The sequence below is a fragment of the Sinocyclocheilus rhinocerous genome, unplaced genomic scaffold (assembly GCF_001515625.1).
Source record: "Sinocyclocheilus rhinocerous isolate Xijiao unplaced genomic scaffold, SAMN03320098_v1.1 scaffold57, whole genome shotgun sequence".
NCBI lineage: Eukaryota > Metazoa > Chordata > Actinopteri > Cypriniformes > Cyprinidae > Sinocyclocheilus > Sinocyclocheilus rhinocerous.
The window spans coordinates 155,089-178,641 of record NW_015652130.1 but is presented as its reverse complement, the minus strand read 5'-3'; the positions used below and the strand labels follow the sequence as shown (position 1 = coordinate 178,641).

Below are 23,553 nucleotides of genomic sequence, written 5' to 3'. Positions count from 1 at the left end.
TCAAGCCCTCTGGATATTGTTAGCCGCTTATCGACCACGCCCGTTTTGGATTACTCTTCTGTCTTGCCCTCAATATACCTGTTTGCCATTGTCTGACCCATGCCTGTTTTATGACCACGTCTCTGTCTCCTATTAAAGCTTTGCAAATGGATCCGCAAGTCTCATGTCTCGTTCGCTCCGTAACAATAACGGAGAAAAAAAACAACACAAACATACACGTAGCACACACATCCCAAAACAACCATAGGCTATGTAGAAATATAATCTTAATCCTAAACACAATGAATTACAGCTTTATTTAAAGTGCTAAAATAATTGCTTCCTTTTTTATCGTCAGTTCGGCCCTGCACTCTGATTGTGTTGTGTATTTTTTGAGGGCCATCTCAAGGCTGGTCAGAGACCCCATGCAGCTCCTGCTCTATGTGCAAGAAGAAGCTTTGGCCGGAGATAATGAGGCCCTCCGCACGGTTTCCACACTCAGTCCTGCTGCCTCTGAGGACTCGAGCCACACGTGCAGTGGATACAAAACCCCAGACCCCCACATTTATCCTCACTGGCCCCTCTGTATCTCCACTCTAATGGTCTGGACTCATCTGAAGGCCAAAGGTAATTTGATGCGCTCTGCAGTAATGAGCGTGGTGTTGCTGACATCTGGCCCATAAGGTGCAAGAAGACAAGCGAGAATACAATGATGGATTACAAAAATACTGGGGACTGCAAAGCCTCAGATAAAGAGGAGAATCTTTTCTTGTATGAGCAGAAAGTCAGGTATACTCCCTTAGGCCACTGCAGACCTTCTGCAAAAAAAAAAAAAGAGGAAAGAAGGTCAAACCATGAAGCCAACACTATGCATTGTTGTTCGACTTTGATGACAGATGGTCATCCAAACATTTGGAACATATTTGTTTGACAGTCAGCAGAGTCCAAGTGTCAGACATGGAAAAAAGAAAGCATTCCAGGTGGAAAATTAGAAATAACACTTGGAAATTACTTTTCGTAATTTAAAATGTTTATTATAAACTAGATAACCCTGAAGGCAACTATATATTTTTATCAATACAGACCCTTTTTTATTGTGTAAAAAATTCATATCATAAAGGCTACATATTGTTTCTGTAAATGTAAATTCAAAATGTTGCGGATCTTAATATCTACATCATACTAATATATTAATATAAATGAATAAAAGTTAAATTAACTTTGGCAGCCCTAAAATTTCATTTTGTGTGTGTATACAACACACACGCACGATAATCTTAAAAGTATCACCCTGGGACACGGTTTCTGGACTTCTTTAAACCATAGACACAGAAACAGGCTGAGAAGTATGTATGGGAACAAACTCTGAGAAGATCGAATACGACAAAAGTCCTCCCCTTCAAAAGAAGCTGGCAAAAATGGACATTTGCAAGCTTTCTTTTAAAGAATGACTAATTAAGAAGCAATTACATATGACAACAACCATGAGGAGGAAGGAAAGCAAGCCGACCTTTGACACGCTCTACATTATACCATGACTACAGGCAACAGCCATTTACACATCAAAGCAGAGTCTGATAAAGAACAGTCCTAAAATTTGCTCTGTGGAGAGCTAGTCTCAGAGCTCTGCTGTGTCCATATAGTATCCTAACACAAGTATTATCAGCTTTTATCTGCGGCTGAAGAAATGGGCTATTAGGGAGTGCAGAAGAAACCATTTATGGGGTGCATTCTTCTTTTTTTGTCTTTATGGTTCTACGCCTGATCAATCATCCAAGCATGTTTGACCAAAACAAACAGCGTGCGAGTCCACATTCCTCTTTTTCAACAGGCTCAAACTCAAAGGACAGAGACTAGGCTATTTGTCCAGCAAGAACAGGATCACACACTCATTGAATATCAGGCTGAGGGATCTTTATCGCAGGTTCCTCTGATGTATTACCTGCTGCTGACTTCTGTAGAACCTAATCCGGACATACACTTCAAAAGTTCAAGCTGTGCTCATAAATGTATTTAAATGTTGTAAATATGTAAGGCAATGAGTAGAAACATGAGGAATCATGTTGCACAAAGGTTACTGGCTCTAACAAACGACATGATTTCAACATTTTATAACAAAGCACTAAAAGGTTTAGTGAAGGCTGCAGAACTTTTAGATAAAGTGAAATATAATCTCTGCCTGTCCATGCAGTGAAGTAAAGCACTGTGTACTGTCAATGCACCACTTTCAAGTTCAACTCGAGGCACTCTGCTGCTATAAAAGAACCACAAGAAAATGGAAAATAAATCCAAGGGGGAAAGCTTAATGAAGTATCGATGAAATTCTTGACTGCAAGTGTAGATTCATTCTTTCAGCATTAGACATCTCTGAGGTGCGGCTCACTGTGTAACTGAAATAGCAATAGCTATGTACTGCCACCTAGAGGAGGAGGAGGGTGTAGAAAACAGGCTCTATCGATACTCTTGACTTCTAACACTTTTGAGACAGCCTCAAGCAGTAAAAATAAGATACATTGGTTTAATGTAAACATTTTTAAATTAATAAAAATCACAAGAATTTGTATATAAATACAACAGACAAACTGTGTGTTTACAGTCACATTGAGGCAGTTTATTGACCCAAGGACAAACTTAAATGTTTAAGCTCCTCAGCTCAAATATTTCATTTTACAAATGAAATTACATAAATTTACTACATAACAAAGGAAAAAAAAACACGATAGAACATTATCAAATGAGGAAATATTTAAAAAGCCCTGAAGAATAGAGCTACAAGAAGGATGATTAAACATAACAGTACATTTGGAAAGAATGCATTCATTTAATACAGTCACACATCACCATATCCACAAAATGAGGGGTTAGTCACAATAAGCTTCTCCAGGAATTTTGTATCAGTTCACAGATTAAAGCCTGGAATGAGCTGCCAACGGACCACACAACACCGTGTGTGTGTGTGTTTATGCATGTATATTCACAAATTCCCTTTTTGTTCATTCATTTCACTTTCAGTCCAGCTCATTGAAACGTGCAAACATGGCCTTCCGAACTGCCTGTTTGTACGTGGCATGATTCCAGACGACGGGTTCCTTCTTCTTCCGCTTTGGTAAGAAACAAAAGAAAGAGAAAAAAATGAAACCAATGCCCCTCAGCTGCTGCAGCTCAGAACATCCTGTTGCGGAATAGACTCACCTCAGTAGTTTCTAAACCCAAACCTGGTCTCTCGCTGCCTTTATGACTGTCCCTGCAACAACAACAACACAACATGCCACATTTAAGATATGACGGTTCAATATCAGTGCCAAGTGTAAATGAAATGTATTAGGATTCAGAAAATCACAAACCTTGAGCTGCCGGCCCATGTGTTTTGTGACTTTCTTCTTTTTGTTTCAGGTGAACCGTTCGACTGTTTTATTTTCATCTAAAGAACAGGGGTTCAAAATGAGAGTGAATCATTTCATTTCAGACTACTGTGAGAAAACAATGGAGAATATGTTTGAAATCAAGTATAATGTTTAAAGCACATGCTGACCTGTAAGCAAAATGTTGCTACTAGAAATAACTAGATAGATAGTCTAGCTAAGAAGAAATACAGTACTTAGCATAAATGAGTACAGCCCCTCTAAAACTTGACAAATTTAGCAATTAATCTTTACTTAGAAGACATATTAGCGGTCTGTGCATGTTTCAGCAAGTCATTTACTAAAGAGACATGTGAAAGATTGTTTTCTTATCAAAGTGATGGTGTTGTCTTGCAAAAATGCACCCTCCTAAAAGTTACAAAGTAAAACTAAAAAAATATCTGGTGTTACATAGCCCACTAAATCTATCTCAGGTATAATGCTGACAATAGTGGAACCATTTGGGAGAGAATTTTCAGGAGATTAATTTCTTTGCACAAAAGAGTGACAATGTCCCTGAAATAATTACACACTTCACTTGAAGCTTTCATTTCATGATGAGTGATATTTTGCTAGTAAAAGAACAAAAAAAAAAAAGCCATGTCTCAGAGCTGGCAAAAGCTATGAAATAAGTGACTGTTTCATCTCGGACATTACCTACTGTAGCCAAAGCACAAACTCATTTAGCTTTTTCCAAGGCCCATATTTACAAAATATAGACTTCTGGGAATCCATAATCTGGTCTCATGAGACCAGTTCAATCATTTTGGATCTAACAGCATCCAAAATGTTATGGTGCTTCTAGAGGAACAATATAGTGAGAAGTGCCTGGTTCCCACAGTGAAGTTTGGAGCTTGTGAAGTTCTTATATAATACAAAAACTTTAAACTGAAGATGCAACCCTCTCTTCATTACAGTACTATAGTACTATACTTTAATCAAGGGTGTACTCATTTCTGCAACCCTTTTTTTAAAACCCATTTTTGCCATCTCTCCACAATTTATTTTAGGGATCAATAAAGGTGACATATCATGAAAATCTGACTTTTACAGGTTTTAAGTGCTATACTCAGGCCCCCGGTGCATCTACCAACCAAGGAAACGTGAAAAAGATTAACCCAGTAACTTTGTTTTGGTAAGCCTTTTTCTGCAAGCGTCTGAGAAAACGAGCACGTCTGATTTCGCTCCCTTGGTGACGTGGCAAAGGGATCTCATTATAATATTACCACCCCTTAATCTGTAAGTTTTCACCCACTGTTTTTAACGTAAACTTGTTAAACGTGCTAATGAGAACTTAGTTTAGTACTCACATGCTGTGACAGCCGTTTTCTGTACGTGTGCTTCAGATGTGTGCGCCCAGAAAACGTATATCAGAAGTTTAAACTAATATGGTTTAAACTGCATGATTTCAGCGCGATAAACATGATAATTTGAACCAAAACAGATGTTTTTAGCAGGTCCCAGCTGTAATGGTGCAGTTCTATTCTGGAAAAGGGGGCGGGGAGCAGCAGCTCATTTGCATTTAAAGAGCCAGGCCCGAAAAACAGCGTGTTTCTGCTTCCACTCAAAATAGGCATTTTCAAAATGATGTAATAAATGATCTGTGGAGTATTTTGAGCTGAAACTTCACAGACACATTCTGGGGACACCAGACACTTATATTACATATTGTAAAAAGGGGCATAATATGTCTCCTTTAAAAAAAATGTATTTTTCCAGAGGGGTTGGCACTTGTTTATGCTGAGTACAGTACATAATTAATAAAATAAAAAAAATACCTCTTTTTCCTGGTTTTCTAGAGCCTCAAGTTCTCTCTTCGACCTTTTGATTTTTAGGTGAATCTCCATATTTTGCTAAAATAAAGATAAAAATAAAATTAAGGGAAGGTCAAAACCTGACCCACAAATTTCTAAACAATCCAGTTTAGTCAATTATATAATTTATATACTTATAAAAAAAAAAAAAACTGATCAAAATGTATTTATATAAAGACTACACTTACACACACAAATATTAAAATTAATAATAATAATAATACATATAATAAGAATAACAACATTTCTTTATACAGTTTTAATAACTGATTTCTGACACCTTGCATTAAGTCCACAGTCCTGATAGATCATAAAAGTTTCATTTAGAGATCTGGTACCTTATGCAGGTCTGAGAGCTGCTGGTGGCGGATCAGAGCGTCTTTATTAGGGAACTGCCTCCTGCACAGAAGACATGCCATCTTCTTCCAATCTGTCAACTTGTCTTCCTTCTCGTCCGCCTGTGGCTGACTCTTTGCGGGCCCTGCGGCTTCCTGCTTCTCGTGTTTCTCTTCTTCCTCCTCGTCGCTGCCTGCCCCATAGTCAGCCGCCAACATTCCAAGAGAGCCCATGGGCCGCTGCCAACACACAAGAGGGAGAGAGGGGAGTTTTGCTTTGATCTACAATGACACTCACTGTAAATCTGCTTTAGTGTGGGTTATCAAATAACCTACATCAATCAGGGTCAAGGTGATGTGTGTGCCCTTTCAGCTGTTTGGGAAAACTGAGACTGAAGTGTATTTGAGTGCACGTTAATGTGTGTGTGTTGTTAATAAGACTGTAAACTCTCACCTTTGATGATTTTTCCTCTTTTTGTTTTGGTGGAGCAAGAGGCTTCTTGAATAATTCATCTGCACCGGTGGCCTATATGAATAAAGGAACAGTATGAAATAATAACAGACATTAAAACATTTAAAAGAAAGATCATCGCTAAAGTTTAGTAGGCTGTTATAGACCTATGACAGATGGGTAAGATCTGACTCTGTGTTAAACGTACTGAATTTTAAAAACATGTTATATCTGGCCTGTTGCATTTCCCTTACTTTACAGACAATTCCGAAGTCAAGCATGCTAATAGAGATTAGAAATTAGGAAAAACTAAATATAAAGTTTAATGTGTGTCAGTGAAAATATATGAGGGGAGGGACACGAGTAAGGTTTGGAGAGAGAAATTAGAGATTTCATATGTAGTCCAACTAAATAATTTATGGGACATTGTAACCCACAAAACACATATGACTAAAAATACCAAGCATTACAATATTTTGCTGATGGATTAAAAATAGAGCATGACACATGCAACCCTATCTGTCTAAGTGACGGGTAATGATTATTATCTGTGGGAAGGATAATAAAATAACACTAGATTTTGATATGTTCTGAAGAAACCATACAAACAAAACTTGATGCCACAATCTTAGGGTGTTATAAATGGTTGCCAGGTGTGAGTGGTTTGTAAGATGGAACAAGTCAAAAGTAATTTTGGTCTCTCAATATGGCCCATCCTTCCTTAAATTCAAGTATATTGATTTTTGTCTGGTTTAGCATTTACAAAACAAAAATCTGATTGCTTAAATTAATAACACACCTCTCTTCAACGAACTGCCCGATTTTCAGTGTTCATGTCAAAATCACAAAGAGTGTGCACTGAAGTTATTAATATGTAAGGTGTGGGGTTTGTTTAAATTCCTAATTCTGATTATGAGCAATATAGACAGGAGAGAAACTTGATGAATCAGGTTGGGAGAAGGGGGTAAAAAAAAAAAAAAAAAAAGAGTGATCTGACCTTCCTTTCAAAGATGGCAAAGGCTGCATCAGCAGCTTTTGAAGGTCTTTGGTCGTCTCCTCCAGACTTGAAAAGAGGTGAAGGAGATCGAACAGTTTCTTTCTGCCTGTTCTGGATTTTCGCCCATCGCTCCATGTCTTTCATTATCTGATGATCAGATCCAAAATTACAACACAGATCTAACACAATGCTTGTTTTTAATAAAAAACTTAATGTAATGCAAATTAAGTGATATTAAAACCTTAAAAGCTGCTAAACTTCTCGGCTTCTCCTCCTTTTCCTTCTCTTTCTTTTCTGCACGTGGGGCAGGCTCCTCTTCCACCTGCACCTCCGGCACAGTCTCTGGAACGGCCTTCACTTCCTCCTCTGTGATGGGGGTAGCTATAACCTCAGCAGTTGTTGCCACAGGGACAGCAACTTCAGGGGTCGGCTCCTGAACATCAGTAGAAGAGCTCTGGACTGGGATGTAGGTCTTTGAGGCACTGTCCCAGTACAGGTACTGCTGATTCTGAGCATCATAGAAATACTACACAAGCAAAAATAAACATTTAGTCATTGTATATTGTATTTCATTCATATTAAACATTCAGGAGAATCAAAAGGCAATTTTCTCTACACACCCTTGAGTTGGGATCATAGTACAGGGTAGTCTGAGGGTCATAGTAAAATCCTGATGTAGCATCGTAAAGGAAGGCTGACAAATCTGGAGCCTCAGATCCTGCAGTAACAAGAGTACGATTATCAGACCAGTTACTATGATGAAAGGTGTCTGCTTCCGGTGGCGCTGCACTGCTGGTGACACGGACACTTGTTGCTGCTGACATTCTTAACTCTTTTAACCATTTTAACTTGTTGCGCTTTTCTCTATTACGTTTTACTTTTTCTAGTTGCTTTTTTAATGCTGATATATTGGACTGGATATTATATATATTGGACTAATATGCAGTCTTTCAGAAATACTGTTTCTATTCTTGATGACTTACAGAAAGTGAATGATTTAAATGACTTATCTAAGATTTGAGAAGCGTGGGCATATTTCAGAATAGTATTGGTGTAATCTGTCTTTTTCAGATATTATTAAAGATAAGTTATTAAATTGATCCGAATCGGATTAACTTCTATTTTAAACATATTTGTTCAAAGAAATCGGCAGGCCCAGATGGAATTTCTCCCCATATTGTTAAGTGTTGTGCAGATGAACTGACTCCAGCTTGGCTTCCTATATTTCAACAATCTTTGGCTTCAGGTATTGTTCCCAGTTTGTGAGAACATTGAGAATAGTATTGGTGTAAGGGATTTTTCTCCAGATATCATCAAAGATAAGTTATTGATTCATCCGAAACAGATTAATTCCTATTTTAAACATATCTGTTCAAAGAAATCGGCAGGCCCGGATGGAATTTCTCCCTATATTGTTAAGTGTTGTGCAGATGAATTGACTCCAGCTTGGCTTCCTATATTTCAACAATCTTTGGATTCAGGTATTGTTCCCAGTTTGTGGAAAAGAACATTGATTATACCTGTTCCTAAGATAGCTAGGCCTTTAGAGAATAATGATTTTAGACTGGTTGCATTAACATCTGTGATTAGTTTTGAAAAGGGTGTTGTATCTATGTTAAAAGCAGAGGTCGCTAGTAATCTAGACCCCTTACAGTTCACCTATAGACAAGGGAGAAAAACTGAATATGCTATTAACTAGGGCTCTGAATGCATTTATGACTGTAAAGCATGTCTGTGTGTGTCAAAATCGTGATTAAAAGCGAATTCGCAAAATTGATCAAAGAAATCGCGATAGTTTTTTTTTGTCCATATCACACAGCCCTACTATTAACAGCATTATGCACTTGATTTTGAAGCATCTAGAAGATCCTAAAGCTTATGCTCGGTTACTGTTTATTGATTTCAGCTCTGTTTTAACACGACTCAACCTCATTTGTTAATCACCCATTCTTTTTTCATTTTTTTTTTTTTTTTTTACAAATTAATGCTTAAGTAGGCATTCACAAAATTACATTTTTAAATATTCAGATATTTAAATATACACAGCCATACTAAGTTTACTCTATGTGCATGACAATATTAGCACTATTTACCAGTCATAAGTCAGTTTGTTGACTGCTGTGATAAAAATTAGCTAATAATAAATACAATGAAAATGGAAGAGATTGTATTTGACGCAAAATGTATAGGTGACCATCGTCAAGTGGTTATACATGATCATCATATTATCCAGTCACAGACCTCTAAGTATTTGGGTGTTTACTTAGTTCACTTACATGGAAAAAACACATCGAATGGGTTTGCACTCGTCTACAACAGAGATTGTATTTCATACATAGGTTACATCTCTATGGAGAATCTTAAGAAACAAGAATCTTAAACAAGAATCTTATGTTGCTGTTTTAGAAAGCTGTTTTAGAAAGTATTGTTAGGTATGGTATCACAGTATGGTTTGGTAACCTGTCAGCACAGTTTAAATCTAAGTTGATGCACCTATTATTGACAGCATGGAGAATTGTTGGGCATGACAAACATTTTAACCTTCAAGATTTATATGAGGCATGCACTCTCAATCAGCTAGAGAGGATTCTTGGTGATCAGACTCATTTCTTGTATTTACAGTATGAACTGCTTTCCTCTGGTAGAAGATACCGGGTGTTAACCATATTTTCTACTGATTGAGAGAGGAAATACTGCAGCAACTGAATGCGTTGCTTCTCTGCCGCTCACTGCACAGAACAGATGCCGAGAGAGGTGACTCTTCTCCGGGAAAGTCAGACCTCGCGTTCGTGGGACAGCACTGGCGAAATCTTCCAACTGAACCATAGCTAAGGTTTATCCAAAAAAGTCGCTAGGTTTGTCAGTATGAATATTCTATGGAAAAAAAGTCGCTAAAAGGGTATGAAAGTTGCTAAATCTAGTGCTAAAGTCACGCTTGTGTGTTTGTGAGACGCGGGATCTGATGGCAGGGGGTGGTGGATATTTGTGGCGGTCAATGTGGATATTGTGGATGAGTTCTTCTGTGTCATCACATTCTATTAGTTCTAGAGCTTCAGTTTCGAAACTTCCACGCTTAGTAACACATACAGCTGTTCCCTCACCACAGTGCAATAGTGAAAAGGGACCCCTTTCAAACAGTGTCGCGTTCCGAACGTTGTTTAAGCGACATACACCGGTATTGCGGTATTTTAAAAATTCATATCATAACAAAAATAAACACCGGTATTCAGTATGAACCGGTATACCGCCCAGCACTACTGTCAATATAAATAAATATAACAAAAAGAATACCCTTTAAACTTTAACTGAACAGTGGCGTACCGTAGCTGTAGCCGTCAATGGACTCCGCAGCTCCTGGAAGATCAGTGTCAGATAAAGCTGCAGTCTGGTGCTCAGTTGTCTGGACTGACTGCGCCATTGCCGTTGTCTCAGAATATATCACACCCTGCACACAGCCAGACAGTCAATTACAGTCCAAAAACCAATGTCTCTCCTGGCTACAACTGGCCACGTTGTAAAAAATGTGCCTTTGTGCTAGTATAAAAAGACAATCACCTGTGTTAAGCTTGAAGTCGGCATTACAGCTGATGACAAGGTGGCATCTGCTCCCATTGGGTCATCTGCACGAAGTCCCACAGAACACAAAAAAGAATGTATTATGCTACAATCAATTTCAATACCATAATCAAATAAATTAAAACCAAATACCTTGCATGGAAGGTGCAACACCCATAGTTGTATGAGAAGGCTGAGGATAAAATTGTTGCTGTGGCTGCTGATACTGATGTTGTTGTTGCTAGAAAAAAAAATTATATATGAAAAGTTTAATACAAGATATGGACTGTTCACACAAAACATGCTCTTGCGTTCAACTGGGATATTTTTTAAACACTGTTCCACGTAAATATATGCTAGATGGAAGTGAATTTTAACCATCTTGATATTTTTGTTGTTGTTGTTGTTTTTCTGCATCTCACGCAATGAGCACTACATTTTTAAAATGCGGTTTCAAGATAAAGGAAGCTCACCCTTATAAAATGTACCTTAAAAACATTGTCTAGCTGTCTGAAAGTTTTAGTAACAATGTATGTCATGCATTGAAATGACCTACCATCATAACATCTGGAGGGAAACCCAAGAGAGAAGTGTTTGACTTATCATTTTCCCTCCTATAGCTGCAGTGAAAACAAGAATTACCTTTAAAGCTCAAATAACAACCACAGTTGAAATTTCTTCTTAGGACTTATGAAATGTTTCCTCTAAGAACTGAAACTAGAATATACATGTAATATTCTTTTATTACTTACATGATATATCCCAACAAAATGAGACTTACTTTTGGTTTTTCAAAGGTTTGGCAACTTCAGCATAAACTCTAACCCCATCAATCATGATAGGGCGGGGTTTGGTGAGCAGCTCCACCAATCGCGTCACATGCTGTATATAAAAGTGAGTAGTATCATTATGAATGCATCAAGGAACACAGTGGACCATTTTGAGACATTATATTGTAGTTAGAATGAGAAATCTGTACAATACCTCATGTGAATCCATATCGACAAAGCAGAAGCATTTGGATCCAGGTGACTTCCCTTTGACCAGACGTACATTGCGCTCATCCAGGTACGCAAATGTATCGAGTGCTTGCAGAATGGTCTCCACGGTGGTGGTAGGCAAAATGTTCTTGATAATCATTGCTAAAAATAAGACATGAAACTTAAGAACAATCTGCCACCTACTTTTGTTCATTTGTTTTCTTTCAGAATATGTATTCACAGTTGACATCACTTACTCTTGCTCTCTTTGAAGACCGGATCGGAGTGCTGCAAGTTTTGGCGAGATGCTCTCTGATTGGTCCATTCTTCCGATTGTTGCTCTACCTCCTGCTGTTGTAGCTGTTGGTCCACTTGCTGTTGCCATGCTTCAGGAGTCAAGTTGGAGTTTCTTTGCCACACACCTTGAGAGGCAGGATCCTGCACAGGCTTGGCATCGGTTTCCTCCTTTATATTCAGTGGCAGGACTGGATTTGGTAACAAATTGTCATCGCTGGCTGGAGCGGCTTTAGCTGGTGGTTCATGATGCTGCAATCCAAATTACATTTAAGTATGTCAATCACACTAACAGAGACAGATACATGTCAAGCTCTACCAAAGAGGAATCTCACCTGTTCTTTCATATTTTTGTCAGGCTGGATATATTTGAGCAGAGCAGTCTTGTCACCAACCTTAACAGATCCCTAGAAAACAAGACAACAGTCTCTCAGTGCTAAGTGACTGACAACTTTCCAAAAAGCCAACCCAACCTAACAACAAAAAAGAAAAGGTATTTCCCATTTGCCCGTCTGAGGGCATAAACACAGGCAGGTTTGATCTGGGCTTTACTTATGCCCAGGTTTGGATTACATTTGCGTTTTTTTTTTTCATCTGCCTTTTTAATACACACATTACTGTGTGAAAATGGGAGTAAAATCTTTTAAGTGTAGTAAATCTTGCAGTGGTTATATGGCTGCAATTTATGTACTACCGCCTTAATTTGAATGCTAACCTGAAAATATAACTGAAAAATATAACTAGTAATGTCAAAGTACATAGTAGAAGCATATTCATCGCACAAGTAACTGCACATTCATCCGTAACAGGATGAATAAAGGCAATAAAGTCTGGCTTCTTTCAAGTGAGAAGACTATGCAGCCTTGGAAAATTTCACAATTCACTTTCAAAATGGGGTGGACAGTCAAAACAGCAGTGACATTAGGGCTGGGCGATATAGCTAAAAAATTTATCAACGATATAATGTTTCATATCGTTCGGTATTGATAATTATTGATATTTTTTATAACCTTTTTTTAAACAGAGCAATATAATTTTTTTTTTAATTTAACCACTGTATTTTTAAATTAACCCAATTTATTGAGACAAACAACAAATATTTTTTGTTTTAACAATCACACACAAAATAAAAATTAAACAAATATCTAATTTCTAATGTTTTATATGCAAATTTAAATAAGTCTTAAGGAAACTTTTGACATCCTGAGGCCACAGGAGGGCGCAATGAGCAAAATAATGCCGCACATTTAAATTGTCAACGCAAGGAAATATCTGTCTATAAAAAAACGTGCATTACGTCTAAATTAACTCATAAAAATCAAATATAATTTCGTAAATTGCATAAACAATTATGAACAAAACAGCATCATGTATTTATGCATTGCTTAATCCAAAGAGCCGAAGTGCCATTCACACAGATTGCATTTAAAAACATGAGACGCAGCGAAAAGGAATAAACCTCCACAAATTCATGACGCATTTTCGAAAAGTTTAAACTGTTTTAACTTTGCATGGCTTTCTATACATCTCTTGTGTGAGACGCGAGTGCAGCAGTCATTTGTCCGTCTAAAAATGTGCTGAATATGCGTTCTGTGTGAATGGCTTGGTTTCGGTTTTAACCTAATCAAGATCTTCTCCGCATTGAGCTACAATATATCTCTAATATTCTGAATAATTAACGCAGCAACGTCTTGTGGGCTAGACTAACAAAACATTAAAATGAAACAACGTCACTTACATCATCATCACCACATCTCGCACGCCACTGATGACGCTCCCTGACGCACTCCTAACATTCAAATGCAAATGTTTATTTTAAATTCGACTAATATTCATTCTTTATTCACAATCTCCTCATCACAGGCAGGCACAGCACTCAATTCAGCATGTGCTCGTGTTTGTGTGTGCTGTCTGCAACACTCATAGCACGTGCCTATATCGAACATTTTTTCTATCGTTATCGAAGAAGGTGTACCGTCGATAAATATCGATACAGTTTTATCGCCCAGGCCTAAGTGACATTCTTTCTATGCTAGGACATTAAGCTTTTCTCATTTTACTTCACATATATTTATGTTGTTTATAAAAAGGGTTTCAAAAGACAGACCATATATTGACTGGCCCACTGTGAAAAATCCAGTTCATGCCCGATCAAAGAAAAGTACTGCTTATGGACAACTGTGGTAAAAGAGCTTCAGCTTTTAGGTTGAAAGGACATTCTAGGTAAATGGCCTAACAGTGTAATGTGATCAGAATTTTATGACTTCTTACTAGGGCTGCACGATAAATCGAAATGAAATCGCGATTAGGCAGAAGCTGCGATTGTCATGCGCATCTTGTCAGTGAAGCACGGTTTTGTGATCAGCAGTAAATCTCCATCCGAAGGCCAGAGAAACTCCAAATACACCCCACAGAAGAAATCCAGGAAATGCCTATAATGGTAGCTGAATAAACAGAAGATTTAACTGCTTTCATTGATTCAACGTGACTAATAAACACAAGACTACGACAATATATGGTTTATCTGAGTTCTTCTTATTATAATAAAGTATATTTATAATGCATAGCCTTTATCACTGCTTAGAATACTATGAAATATGTTATTGCCTTATTCTGTGTAAGAAGCCACATCATCTCAGAAGGATTTATTTCAACACTCGACTGACGTTATGAAGTGAGTTTGGAGTAAAAACATGTTATTAAATGTGGTATTTTCACATGCTTTCAGATAGAGAAGCATTTACTACACAGAGCCATGGTTCACTGAGAAGCTACGCCAACAGCTGTCATTATCGCGAACAATTTCTTCGATTTCATAATCGCGCAATAATATCGTGTGTAGTAAATGCTGCTCCATCTGAAAGCATGTGATGGAGATTTACTGCTGATTACAGAACCGGCTTTACTGACAAGATGCACATGACTACCGGATTCGATTAATCGTGCAGCCATACTTCTTACCCACCGTCACTGCCGCAGTTACTTGTAGAAATTTGTTTTTAAGTGTCTCACCAAGTACACAAAACAAGGTAAGTTATCCTGCTAGTTGGCGAGCAGGGAACTGTGGTTTCGGATGAAGGAAGAACCCTGAGCAAGATTCTTTTCTGAAAGGTACTTTGTTAGACATTTAACAAAAACGAGGGAGAAATATATGCTGTTACAACCAATACAACCCACAGGGTATTCAAGTTTCAGCACAACAGCCAATGGCTCAACACAAATCCAAGCAAACCTCTAGTTGCCTTACTCGCCTTACATTTATAGTGCAAGTTTCATTAGAAATGTCAAAATACTATTAGTACAAACAAGCTCTGATTTTCCAAGTCTGGATTTTTCCAAATAAACATCAGCATGGATCTCTCAGACATCCAGATACACAACAATCACGAAGTCGGTCAAGATGAAGTAAGCAGGAATGGAAAGAACGAGTTTGTTGTGCTGGAAGAGATAAGACACCCAAACTCAAGATAATTAAATCACAATCCACGGAAAGAAGAATAAAAAAACTTCACAGACTGCAAGCAGAACCAAAGAGCACAGTTCTGGAACTGTAATTCCATAAGGTCAAAGGATAAGGAATAAGTGTTGACACAGCACGAGGATGATACTGTGCTGTAGGCATAACAGCATAAAGCTTTACTTACAACCGTTTAACAACCTGTTCATCGGAAATTCAAATAGGGGAAAACAGCAACTACCTCTTTCCTTCCAAGTCAGCAAAATATGAATATCAACAAAAGGAAGCTACATATAGCATTTCAGTCACCACAGAAATTATGAAAATCCAATGCTGAATCACTTTAAAGTAAGACAATAAAGGAGGCCAAAGAAGAATGCTTAGTTTTGCTTCAGTACCTCTTCAGAATATGCCAGTGGGAGCAAGTAAAAAGTGACCGTAAGAGCATAACCTCCAGATGGTCAAATGAGGGAAATAAAAGATTATACTGTTGAAAACAAAGAATTAAATATCAATGGTCTGGAGTACTACCACCTAAGAGTTGAAGAAACAGGTTGCACAACTTGTTGCATAGATGCAAATCCAATTCCAAATTCAGTATGCCATGTATCTATTCATAAAACTATCCATTCTGTATAAGAAGTCGAAAAAAGTGAAATGTAAAGGTTCACTCAAGTTCAATCACTCAGCTAACACACCTATGACAGTCATCAAAGAATAGTGCACCCCTTGTCACTACGCTCACTTGTTATGCCTGAAAGCTAATGTTGCAAACTAAGTGGCGTGTTTTAATTGGTCATGATTAATATAAGTGGGAAAAATGTTCCCTTGAAAGTCTCATGTCCTATCTACCCCATTCCCACCCAGAGCCCAGCCACCTCCCCCTCCCCAGGCCCAAGCCTTCTTCCTGTTAGCAGACAGAGCCGTTGTAGACGAGGATGGGCCACCTGGTTGGACTCCATGAAGTGGACAGCATCCTCGAGGTTTAAAAACTCCACATAGGCCGTATCGTAGCTGTAACCTGGGAACAGCATTTGAAATACAGATGGGTTTGTGTTAGTTATTGCAGGTAAATAGGAGAATTTTCAAGAGAAAAAAAGCAGTGTTTCGTTTCACGAGACATATCACAAAGTGAATTCATACAGGATGTCTTTTGCTTGTCGGGCACATTTTATTTCATTATTTAATTGTTTGAAGTCAGTTGTGAAGAATCAGAGTAACTGATTCTAAAGCCAAGATATACATCTATAAAAATTAAGAAATAAAAATAATAACAGTAGAGAGAGAACAAAAATGTAACAGAGAGCTTGAAATAACACTACAGCAACTGAGTTTCTAGTAAATTATAAGTCTAATCACATCTAACATCTAAAACACATCATAGAAGACCCACATTTATTTTCCAACAAACTTGCAACAGTCTGAACAATTAAAAAAAAAGAACAATAAAACAAAAAAGTTATTAATTGGATTAATTTGATTAAGCGGAACAATAAAACAACTAAAACTGAAAAAGTTGCTCTCTTCACTGCAAATTTATAGATGCTTTTAAGAATTAAATAATATTGTAATTAAATACAATTAAATACAATTTAAAATTTTATATTTTCTATGACTTGAGTCATTGGCAAATAATTATTTTATTAAAGGGGTCATATGATGCTGCTAAAAAGAACATTACTTTGTGTATTTGGTGAAATGTAATGTGTTTATGTGGTTTAAGGTTCAAAAAACACATTATTTTCCACATACTGTACATTATTGTTTCTCCTCTATGCCCCGCCTTTCTGAAACACACAAAGCTCATCGGTCTGAAAAGCGAGGTGTGCTCTGATTGGCCAGCTATCCAGTGCGTTGTGATTGGACGAATTCCTCAAGCGTGTGACGGAAATGTTACGCCCCTCACCATACTGTGATGCTTGCAAAGACTAAAGTCTCAAATCCAAAGAGATATTCTTTATAAAAGTTAAGAGTCAGCCACACCTACCTAAAACGGCTCGTTCTAACACGCCCCCACATACCTACGTCACTATTTGGGCGGCGTTATGCAACTCTTCCCAGATAGTGACGTAGGTATGTGGGGTGTGTTAGAACGAGCCGTTTTAGGTAGGCGTGGTTGACTCTTAACTTTTATAAAGACTATCTCTTTGGATTTGAGACTTTAGTCTTTGCAACTTTACAGATCTTCTTTATGCACCAAGAGCTTGTAACACTCCAAAGAGAAAGGAAAAATTGAAATCGCATCATATGACCCCTTTAATTTAAAAACATTTTTAAAAACCTTTCCTGATATTTTCATGTTTTTCCAGGGAACACCGAACAGCATATTAGCTTATTTGATACTGTCCTTTGTGAAGAAAATAAACAATTTTGGCATATAAAAAAGAAAAAAATGCTGAAACCTTTATCAGATGAACCCAGAGAGGAATATTTTGCAGCAACACTTCACATCATCACAAAGTAGTGGCAGTTGGTATTTGTGTTTCGACAGTTAATGGCTTATTTATAAAGGGAACCGCGTTTAAGAAATTCCAAAATTCCCTCTAAACACATGCCACCTTAAAGATGGAAGCTGCTCAGAGAAAATTCAACCTCCCGCACAAGAACATGGGGAAAGGGGACAACAAGAGATCCTGTAGCATGTTTGCAAAAGCAACTCAGATGCAGCAAGTACAATCGATGTAAAAGAGACAGTGAGCGCAAGATTCGGAGAGCGAATAGCGAAATGTGGTTGCGAATCGGTCATCATTGTTTACAGCGAACAAAATCTCACCTGGCACAACATCCTTTATTTTCATGCCCTGCATTGGCACACCATCACGGACTGCGAAAGCATCCAGAATCTATGAAAGAAAGAACTAACTGAAGTCAAACTTACTTTGGCAATCATTCAGGTAACTGATGATGTTGTTTTTAGAACACCAAGAAAGAACCATTTTTCTATAAGTATGAAAATAATCAAAGTCTGAATAATTACATCTCATTTACCTGTTGCATTGTGGCAGTTTTAGGAATTCCAGAGATGGCAATGGTTTTTGAGACTTGATCCTGGACACTTGCACTCCTGTAATCCTGGTCCTTTATTTCAAAATTCACAGTAGAGTTTAAATATTCAGATAATTCACAAGACAATCTGCACTAGCGCGTTTAAATGTACATTACGTTTTATGTACAAGTCCATAAGCAATTATATGAGCTGTGAAAAGAAATGTTATATTAACTTTTAGATGGATTACCATCCCACCTGAAAAAAGTTTTTTTTTTTTTGTTCACACTGAGGATAAAGAAAAAATCAAGCTGATAAAAAAGCAAAAGAAAAAAAAATCAACTTATTCTATTTACATAATACATTTATATAATCAGAATGATTTTGTAGTTGGAAAAGAAACTTTCGCGCTTTCCATCAAACAAAATCAAAAGACAAAATCTAACCTGAGAACCAGAGTCATCTGGTCGTTGAGTTGGACCAAGTTTGGATTCCTTCACGTCTTTCTCAGGTCCTTGAAGATCCCCAAGATTGTAGTCGTATTTGTGCCCTGAGCTGGTGCGATAATCAATGTCTCTATAATCCTGATCCTGTCGCTCACCTCTGTTACTCTGGGGTTCCTTTGGCCCAGACACCAAGCTCTCTCTCTGTGGTCCCTGATCTAAAGCCATGTCACTGGAACCCTTAAAGGGCACTCGATCACTTGCGAAATGATGCTCTTGATTTGGCTGGTTCTTGTCTTGGAAATATGGTGGTCTACTTCCTGCAGGTGCAGTTCTTTCAGGCTTTTCATCTTTGTCACCAGGCCAGGGTTTATCTCCATCTCTACTTTGGGCATTTAGAGGAGGATCCAGTGGAAGAAGAGGGGGCTTCTGAGTTGGATCTCTGCCTGGAAAATCACTAGGAATATTTTTCTCCCAGTTTTGGTGTTTGGAGTCTCTTTCTGATCGATTAAAGCCTGTGCCGTCTTTTTCCAGAAACCCGTCTCGGTCTCTGTCTTTGAACTGGGGACGTTCTCCAAAGTCTACATCTTTTCCACGGTTAGAGAAGAACTTGTCTTGCAGCTCTCTCTGGAAAAGTGGTGGCGTTCTGCCCATCATCGGTGGAAGAGATTCTCGGTCTCTCATGCCATGTTTGCGCCACTCGTCTGAGAGCGTTTCACTTTCTCTCCCTCTGAAGCCCATTGGACTGTCCATCGGGTCTGGGAATTCTCTGTCTCTGAGGGTCATCTCGTCGGGTCTGATCATGGGTTCTGGGCCACCACGACCTAAAGGCATATCAGGTCTTGCTCTGATATCCATAGGGACGCCTTCATTGTCTCGAAACATCTGAGCAGGCTGGTCTCTAAAATCATTGGAGGACCCCATGCGGTTTCTCAGATCCATATCAGATTCAAACCTTCCTCTTGGATTAAGTGGAGGGGTGACACCTCGTCTGTCAAAATCCATCACTGGTCTGTCTCTGGGAGGCATGTCCATGTTGAACCCATCAATGCCTCCCATCCGTGGCCTCTCCCTGTCTCTCATATCCCCAAGATCTCCATTTCCACCCATTGCCACCATGGCAAGTCTCCTTCTGATGTCCATGGGAGGAAGCCCAGGCATATCCATCTGGAATCTCTCCCTCTCCCTCATATTCATGAATCCATCATCTGGACCTCTCATATTACCACTCTGCATATCTCTGCCACCCATATCCATTGATGGCCTAGACTGACCCATAAAACATGGAGAATTCTGAAGGTTGTTTCTCTGATCCATTTCAAAGCGCCTTTGAAAATTCATGTCCATTTCATCTCCAGGTCTGAAAAAATCTCGGGGAGGCTCTCTTCCTCTGTCATGAAGACCCATGTCTCGTCCTCTCATATCAGGTGGGCAGTCGAACCGCCTCATATCCATGGGTGACCTGTCCATATTCATGCCATCCTGACCTCTGAAGTCAGGTCTTGGGCCATCTCTGCCTTCAAACATGCCTCCACGAGGTTCCCCACTGCAATGAAATCAGAAGCATTACTGCAAATGAGCAATCTATTTACTTTTGAAAAACATACAAGCTGTGTCCCAATTCAGAGGCTGCATCCTTCGAAGACTACATTCCAAGAATGTGTCACAGCAGCGTGACAAAGTTGGTTACTCTTTCAAATGCAGCCTCGAAATGTGGGTCACAAAAGATAAAACGAATGCATCCTTCGCGGCCCAGACTATCCAAAGGTTCATTGCAAGTTTTAAAATAAAACCTAATAAAGTGCTTCTGCAAGACATTTTGCTTGAAAAATGTGCTTGAGATATATTTCTTGAAAATAAAAGTCACTTGGTTTGATATTTTGTCTACTAGTATATCCACACAGATTACTGTGGTTTTAAAATGTTTAAATATGTTTTGGGACCAGTACACATAAAATATATTACATCAATTTCTGGACCTCTCATATTACCACTCTGCATATCTCTGCCACCCATATCCATTGATGGCCTAGACTGACCCATAAAACATGGAGAATTCTGAAGGTTGTTTCTCTGATCCATTTCAAAGCGCCTTTGAAAATTCATGTCCATTTCATCTCCAGGTCTGAAAAAATCTCGGGGAGGCTCTCTTCCTCTGTCATGAAGACCCATGTCTCGTCCTCTCATATCAGGTGGGCAGTCGAACCGCCTCATATCCATGGGTGACCTGTCCATATTCATGCCATCCTGACCTCTGAAGTCAGGTCTTGGGCCATCTCTGCCTTCAAACATGCCTCCACGAGGTTCCCCACTGCAATGAAATCAGAAGCATTACTGCAAATGAGCAATCTATTTACTTTTGAAAAACATACAAGCTGTGTCCCAATTCAGAGGCTGCATCCTTCGAAGACTACATTCCAAGAATGTGTCACAGCAGCGTGACAAAGTTGGTTACTCTTTCAAATGCAGCCTCGAAATGTGGGTCACAAAAGATAAAACGAATGCATCCTTCGCGGCCCAGACTATCCAAAGGTTCATTGCAAGTTTTAAAATAAAACCTAATAAAGTGCTTCTGCAAGACATTTTGCTTGAAAAATGTGCTTGAGATATATTTCTTGAAAATAAAAGTCACTTGGTTTGATATTTTGTCTACTAGTATATCCACTATATCCACACAGATTACTGTGGTTTTAAAATGTTTAAATATGTTTTGGGACCAGTATACATAAAATATATTACATCAATTATAATTGTGTATACATTTTACACTTCTTTGTAAATGTATTCTTATTACATCCTGGAACACACAAGAATCTGCTAAATTGTTTATTTTTTTATGTGAAATGCACACTGACAGGCAGGATGACAGGTACGATTAATTTGAGCTATATGATCTATTTTTGACGAAGTTCTGACAGAAACGTTAGGTTGCATGTCCCACAGTATGACAGCACTCTAAATAAGAGACCCTTAGGAACACAGTACAATGATGACATATTCTATGTGTCTGATGAAGAATGTAGTCTTAGAAATGTACTTTAAGACCTCTTACCGAAAGGGCATTCCTCCTCGTGGTCCAGGTCTTGAACCGTTCCACATCGTTCCCTCCTCTCCTTAAAAACTCTCCCTTAGCACGAGTTTCGAGTGCAGAACGTCGTTCCACTTGAGAAATAAATAAATACCTTATCATTAAAGATCAATTAATTTATCTGTTCTAATGTAACGTCGCTAAACTTTTTTAAAGCCTTATTCGAAAAAAATATTTCGAAGCCATTACACATATCATTAACCATTACAGGTTATAGAGGTACGTTAACTTAAACGCAATCAAATGAACTGCTATTTCATATTTGCATAACGACACGATGAGGGCTAATGAAATCGTTTAATATAATGTCACAACATTGGAACTAACAGTTTCAGACTGAAAAGCAAGTAAGTTACGTTGTTAAAGCATCATGCTAACACAATACGTTTGCGTTTGGCTAGTCAGTATATAAATGTGATGAAATCAAACTACATGTCAAATACACCGTTGTGTTAAAGTGATACACATGATAATCATTTCCAACTACTTTTTTGAGTACTCAGATATTTATTAACAAGAAGGCAAGGTATTGCTTTATTCATCTCATAAACCTGCCCTCATAAAAGAAGGCTAACGTGCTAACTTTAGCTTTTACTTTAAGACCTCTTACCGAAAGGGCATTCCTCCTCGTGGTCCAGGTCTTGAACCGTTCCACATCGTTCCCTCCTCTCCTTAAAAACTCTCCCTTAGCACGAGTTTCGAGTGCAGAACGTCGTTCCACTTGAGAAATAAATAAATACCTTATCATTAAAGATCAATTAATTTATCTGTTCTAATGTAACGTCGCTAAACTTTTTTAAAGCCTTATTCGAAAAAAATATTTCGAAGCCATTACACATATCATTAACCATTATTATTTATAGAGGTACGTTAACTTAAACGCAATCAAATGAACTGCTATTTCATATTTGCATAACGACACGATGAGGGCTAATGAAATCGTTTAATATAATGTCACAACATTGGAACTAACAGTTTCAGACTGAAAAGCAAGTAAGTTACGTTGTTAAAGCATCATGCTAACACAATACGTTTGCGTTTGGCTAGAGTCAGTATATAAATGTGATGAAATCAAACTACATGTCAAATACACCGTTGTGTGAAAGTGATACACATGATAATCATTTCCAACTACTTTTTTGAGTACTCAGATATTTATTAACAAGAAGGCAAGGTATTGCTTTATTCATCTCATAAACCTGCCCTCATAAAAGAAGGCTAACGTGCTAACTTTAGCTTTCAATCAAGACATTTTCCCAATATCAATGGACGAAGTAAACAACGTTTTTTTGTTAATCTTGATTTTACAAAACGCTACAAATAACAGTGGCATATTCCTCCAATTTAATGTCTGTAAAGCCGTTTTAAGACGTCTCACCTAGCTTGTAGAGATCTGTTCGCAGGTTCTTTTCTGGGTTTCACCGTTGTGTGAAAGTGATACACATGATAATCATTTCCAACTACTTTTTTGAGTACTCAGATATTTATTAACAAGAAGGCAAGGTATTGCTTTATTCATCTCATAAACCTGCCCTCATAAAAGAAGGCTAACGTGCTAACTTTAGCTTTCAATCAAGACATTTTCCCAATATCAATGGACGAAGTAAACAACGTTTTTTTGTTAATCTTGATTTTACAAAACGCTACAAATAACAGAGGCATATTCCTCCAATTTAATGTCTGTAAAGCCGTTTTAAGACGTCTCACCTAGATTGTAGAGATCTGTTCGCAGGTTCTTTTCTGGGTTTCCCGACAAGAAGAGTCGGAAAAGTA

The 23,553-nt window shown here is 38.1% G+C and overlaps 1 protein-coding gene across 3 annotated transcripts; it reads right to left on the bottom strand.

Moving 5' to 3' along the window:
• Positions 1–2,803: 2,803 nt before the first annotated feature.
• On the bottom strand, positions 2,804–23,553 carry rbm6 (RNA binding motif protein 6). 3 transcript variants are annotated; one of them, XM_016519018.1, is made up of 24 exons: positions 23,488–23,553; positions 22,391–22,500; positions 20,672–21,003; positions 18,696–19,906; positions 18,252–18,341; positions 18,037–18,106; positions 16,211–16,284; positions 12,142–12,213; positions 11,770–12,058; positions 11,517–11,674; positions 11,314–11,414; positions 11,089–11,152; positions 10,686–10,773; positions 10,533–10,597; positions 10,299–10,422; positions 7,598–7,695; positions 7,219–7,503; positions 6,978–7,124; positions 5,984–6,055; positions 5,533–5,769; positions 5,159–5,233; positions 3,324–3,400; positions 3,172–3,223; positions 2,804–3,080 (listed from the first exon to the last, which is right to left on the bottom strand). In XM_016519018.1, exons 2-24 carry the CDS (start codon positions 22,435–22,437, stop codon positions 2,988–2,990), a joined length of 3,921 nt encoding a protein of 1,306 aa, XP_016374504.1. In that variant the 5' UTR covers positions 22,438–22,500; positions 23,488–23,553; the 3' UTR covers positions 2,804–2,987. The 3 variants fall into 3 exon arrangements, with proteins under 3 accessions (XP_016374504.1, XP_016374503.1, XP_016374502.1); XM_016519017.1 differs by lacking the exon at positions 23,488–23,553 and adding an exon at positions 23,159–23,204; XM_016519016.1 differs by lacking the exons at positions 22,391–22,500; positions 23,488–23,553 and adding an exon at positions 21,745–21,850.